Source organism: Oryzias latipes, chromosome 21, assembly GCF_002234675.1.
Source record: "Oryzias latipes chromosome 21, ASM223467v1".
NCBI lineage: Eukaryota > Metazoa > Chordata > Actinopteri > Beloniformes > Adrianichthyidae > Oryzias > Oryzias latipes.
The window spans coordinates 402,783-408,337 of record NC_019879.2 but is presented as its reverse complement, the minus strand read 5'-3'; the positions used below and the strand labels follow the sequence as shown (position 1 = coordinate 408,337).

The following is a 5,555-nucleotide window of genomic DNA, read 5'->3' as shown; positions in this document are numbered from 1 at the left end:
TTTAGCACCGGAACACTTTACAACCGGACCACTTAAGAACCGGACCACTTTAGCACCGGACCACTTTACAACCGGACCACTTAAGAACCGGACCACTTTAGCACCGGAACACTTTACAACCGGACCACTTAAGAACCGGACCACTTTAGAACCGTACCACTTTAGAACCGGACCACTTTAGCACCGGACCACTTTAACACCGGACCAGATGGAGATGGCAGATGGAGTTTTTATAAGTTCACTCAAAATATCCACAGAGAGAAACAGCGAGGACGTTTTAGTGGCTAGTTTGACAGGAAGTGACCCATTTGAAAAGTGGGGGGCAACACCTGTCCCCCCAGGTGAGAGTCACTAAAGCGCTTACATTTCAAAGGTGAACAGTGTGGTTCATCGGTTTCTGCTGTTTGCCAGCCTGGTGACAGTCTGGACAGGAAGGACGTCGCCGCCATCGCGCTGCAGCACATGAGCGGTCATGTAGTCGTCACTCAGTTCTGGTTCTGGTTTGTTACAGGTCTGGTTCAGCTCGTCCTTGTTCTGGGATGTCTTTACCATGAGCCAAAGCTCTGCCGATGCTCCAGTGTGGATTCAGGTTGGTATCCCAGGACAAACTGCAGGTCCAGGTTCTCCCTTCACCGTCCATCTGACTCCTAAATTCACGGTTGGATTCCAAGAAAACTAGCAGCGTGAACGGATGTAGAAACCTTCTTATCTCACATGACCTGACCACAGGCCACCAGTGGAGCTGGAGGAGACCACCACAGGAGCTGGACTCCTCGGTCTGTGAGGATCTCCCAGAGAAACTCTGAAGGTCATAAACCCAACAGAACCTGCCGTCTGCAGCAGCTGAACAGGTTGCAACCACCAGAACCACTGGACTGACAGATGAATCCTGAGCTGTCCAGCTCCATGTCCTCCTGCCCCCTCCCGCCAGACCAGCCTCCCCAGCCCTGAAGACCTGCAGCGCGTGCGTCAGAGGCGCGTGCACAGACCGAGGAGGGTCTCCATCAGGTGGAGCTGAGCAAACGGGGTCGCTACAGGGAGGGGCTGTCCCCGTCCGCCGCGCTCAGAAACGAAAGCTGGACTGCGGGCGCGAGGAGCCTGGCGCGAGGCGCGGCGGGAGCCGCAAAGGGCGGCTCGGCGGAGCGCGAGCGCAGCGGCGTGACAGAGACAGGAAGTCCTCTCCTACCTGTGGGTGATGCTGCTTTCAAACACGTCCATCATCTGACGCTCAGGGGCGCGCCGAAGCCGACGGGAGCGCGCGGATACCCACACGGCACGCAGGCGGACGGGACGAAGGAGCAGGATGCCCCCGTACCCTGAAGCGAGTTGCGCTGCCCCCCGACGGTCATGTGCCTAGTTAGCTGCGCTCCCCCCTCCCTCCCGCTGCTTGCCTCTCTCCGTTTGATTAGCCCGCTCCCCGTGCCCCTCCTTCTGTAAGACCCCCCATACATTCAGTTTCAGATGGATGGAGGCTGCTGCAGGAATAAGGTAGATCTGCCCCCATCCTGCTTCTGTGACCCCTCAGACTCTCTGCTGTGTGGAACAGCGCCCCCTACCTCACAGAGTTGCAGTTTCAGTTGCAGATGACTGTTGGTTCCCTTCAGTGTGAATGCAGACAGACTTATCATGGACCAAGGAGAGGAGGAGAGCCGTGACAGGACATGGTGGAAGCTGCAGCCGTGGGAGGGGGGCTTTTTCTCAGAGGAAGGACTCTTCTCCTGAAATCTACATCATCATCATCATCATCAGCCTGTCACGCCACTGCTGGCGGGTGGCCTCCACATCTTACTCATCACGGTTTTGGGCACTCTGGGTCCACGTGCTGCCTGCCTTCTCCTTCCATGTCATCTCTCCATCTTTTCTTCGGTCTTCCCCTTCCTCTCTTCCTGTCCCACGGAGTCCATTCTGTTGTTTTCTTAACCCATTCGTGGTTCTTCATTCGGGCTACATGTCCTGCCCACTTGCCTTTGGCTTCAATCACTTTCTCGATGACATCCTTCACCCCTGTTCTTGATCTTAAGTCTTCGTTCCTGACCTTATCTCTCCTCGTAACACCCAGCATTGATCGTTCCATGCTCCTCTGGGTGATTGCTAGTTTCTCTCTTTGGCGGTTGGGAAGTGACCATGTCCAGCTCCATACGTCATTGATGGCAGTATGACAGTGTTCATGATCTTCCTCTTGAGACACATGGGCATTTTTTGATCTCTCAGAAACGTGCTGTACTGTCCGAATCTCTTCCAAGCAGATGTTACTCTCGTCTATCTCTTTCGCCATCTCATTTCCTGGTGTTAGCAGTCTTCCCAAATACTTATACTCATCCACCTCCTCCAGTTGTTCTCCATCCACAATTATTCCTTTCCTTCTCCTTTTCCTTGCTAATTCATTGCACATGAAATCTACATCATGTTGTTGTAATACTGTAATTTCACCATTAGGTGGCAGACCCGGTTTAGTGTAGTTTAGCCAATTCCGGCTGAATTCTCTGACTTTATGTTTTTATGATTTCATGTTTATTTTACAATTAGCGGTATGAAGCCCATTAAGATGACTGTTGTTGTAATACTGGGCCATAGAAATTGAATGGAATTGTGAACAGACCATAACAACATCTGCACACTGGGTTGCACATCAGCTTTGAGGAACTCCCTGTTACTGTGTTAGATGAGCAGCATGGCAGAGGGCCGAGTCCAACCAGATGCCAAGTCTTCCTCCACGATTGCTGTGTCTCAGCAGTTTTTAATTAAAAGGCTCCATTTGTGCAATCTCTTTGGGATCATAAATTGCTGCTTCCTTTCCTGCTGGCTGCGCTTTGCTGCTTCAGCGTGTCCGTTGGTACTGATAAGGCCCTTCAGAGCTACATCAGCATGTCTGATGCAGGAGCACTTTTCAAATTCTTCAAGGTTCATTTGAAACAAAACAGAGCAAAAAGGCTTGTTTTTCACGGCCCCAACAATCTGTTGAAGGGAAGGAAAATGCTCATTGCAGGTATGTCTAACAATGAGAAGAAAAAATCCTCTGATGTCACTCCTCAACAAAATGGCATTCTCTCTTTGTTGGTGTCATTCTGCAACAAAGAGAAAAAACAGGAAATGAGAAGGAGCAAAGCAGAAACTGTTTCTTTGGTTCTCATGGACGTTAGAGCTGCATGCTGCCTTCAGGCCTTTTTGTCAGGCAGAAAGTGTTCTGCACCTTCAGCTGCAGCAGCTCCGTTCAGACTGAGAGCGATGACGAAACCAGGGCTAAAAATAGCCGCCTCCCAGGATCCCCCTGTCCGCCACGTTAAACAACAGAGAGCCGCTCAGAGCCTGCAGCCGTGTGATGCTGAATACGCAGCAGACGTTGCAGACACCGCAGATGTTGCATATGCTGCAGATGCCACAGACGCTGCAGATGTCGCAGACACCGTAGATGCTGCAGACGTTGCAGACACCGCAGATGTCGCATATGCTGCAGATGCCACAGACGCTGCAGATGCAGCAGATGTCGCAGACACCGCAGATGCAGCAGACGTTGCAGACACCGCAGATGTCGCATATGCTGCAGATGCCACAGACGCTGCAGATGCAGCAGATGTCGCAGACACCGCAGATGCTGCAGACGTTGCAGACACCGCAGATGTCGCATATGCTGCAGATGCCACAGACGCTGCAGATGCAGCAGATGTCGCAGACACCGCAGATGCTGCAGACGTTGCAGACACCGCAGATGTCGCATATGCTGCAGATGCCACAGACGCTGCAGATGCAGCAGATGTCGCAGACACCGCAGATGCTGCAGACGTTGCAGACACCGCAGATGTCGCATATGCTGCAGATGCCACAGACGCTGCAGATGCAGCAGATGTCGCAGACACCGCAGATGCTGCAGACGTTGCAGACACCGCAGATGTCGCATATGCTGCAGATGCCACAGACGCTGCAGATGCAGCAGATGTCGCAGACACCGCAGATGCAGCAGACGTTGCAGACACCGCAGATGTCGCATATGCTGCAGATGCCACAGACGCTGCAGATGCAGCAGATGTCGCAGACACCGCAGATGCTGCAGACGTTGCAGACACCGCAGATGTCGCATATGCTGCAGATGCCACAGACGCAGCAGATGTCGCAGACACCGCAGATGCTGCAGACGTTGCAGACACCGCAGATGTCGCATATGCTGCAGATGCCACAGACGCTGCAGATGCAGCAGATGTCGCAGACACCGCAGATGCTGCAGACGTTGCAGACACCGCAGATGTCGCATATGCTGCAGATGCCACAGACGCTGCAGATGCAGCAGATGTCGCAGACACCGCAGATGCTGCAGACGTTGCAGACACCGCAGATGTCGCATATGCTGCAGATGCCACAGACGCTGCAGATGCAGCAGATGTCGCAGACACCGCAGATGCTGCAGACGTTGCAGACACCGCAGATGTCGCATATGCTGCAGATGCCACAGACGCTGCAGATGCAGCAGATGTCGCAGAAACCGCAGATGCTGCAGACGTTGCAGACACCGCAGATGTCGCATATGCTGCAGATGCCACAGACGCTGCAGATGCAGCAGATGTCGCAGACACCGCAGATGCTGCAGACGTTGCAGACACCGCAGATGTCGCATATGCTGCAGATGCCACAGACGCTGCAGATGCAGCAGATGTCGCAGACACCGCAGATGCTGCAGACGTTGCAGACACCGCAGATGTCGCATATGCTGCAGATGCCACAGACGCTGCAGATGCAGCAGATGTCTCAGACACCGCAGATGCAGCAGACGTTGCAGACACCGCAGATGTCGCATATGCTGCAGATGCCACAGACGCTGCAGATGCAGCAGATGTCGCAGACACCGCAGATGCAGCAGACGTTGCAGACACCGCAGATGTCGCATATGCTGCAGATGCCACAGACGCTGCAGATGCAGCAGATGTCGCAGACACCGCAGATGCTGCAGACGTTGCAGACACCGCAGATGTCGCATATGCTGCAGATGCCACAGACGCTGCAGATGCAGCAGATGTCGCAGACACCGCAGATGCCACAGACGCTGCAGATGCAGCAGATGTCGCAGACACCGCAGATGTCGCATATGCTGCAGATGCCACAGACGCTGCAGATGCAGCAGATGTCGCAGACACCGCAGATGTCGCAGACACCGCAGATGTCGCAGACACCGCAGATGCCTTCACCCCCCAGAAAGCCATGTTTGCTTTCTCGTTACTGGAAACTGCGAGACGTCTGTTGGGCGTTTCACCCAAATGAGCAGCTGGAACATTACAGTCATGTCAGTCAAACAAAGCCGTCCCACTGATGGATCTAAGCTCATCCAAACAGTGGTGACGTCAGAACCCCCCCGACACACACATGCACTCTGATAGGGAGGGAGGGACAGCCTCATTGCAGACGGACAGGGCTGGTTTTCTGCATTTTATTGAGGGAGGTGTTGATCCATGCAGGTTTCCCTCCTTTAAAATGTCAGCAAGGAAATGCTTCTCCTTCCAGGAGATGAAACACAGCAACCCCCCCTGCAAAAATGTCTTCCTTCCTGCACTAATTTGACTGAATTTACT

General features: G+C 53.4%; 1 protein-coding gene across 1 annotated transcript; it reads left to right on the top strand.

The window, feature by feature from the left end:
* Positions 1–247: 247 nt before the first annotated feature.
* LOC111946751 (fused isobutyryl-CoA mutase-like) lies at positions 248–5,247 on the top strand. The gene has a single exon (XM_023950883.1). The coding sequence runs from the start codon at positions 2,866–2,868 to the stop codon at positions 5,245–5,247; it is 2,382 nt and encodes a 793-aa protein (XP_023806651.1). The 5' UTR covers positions 248–2,865.
* Positions 5,248–5,555: the final 308 nt, after the last annotated feature.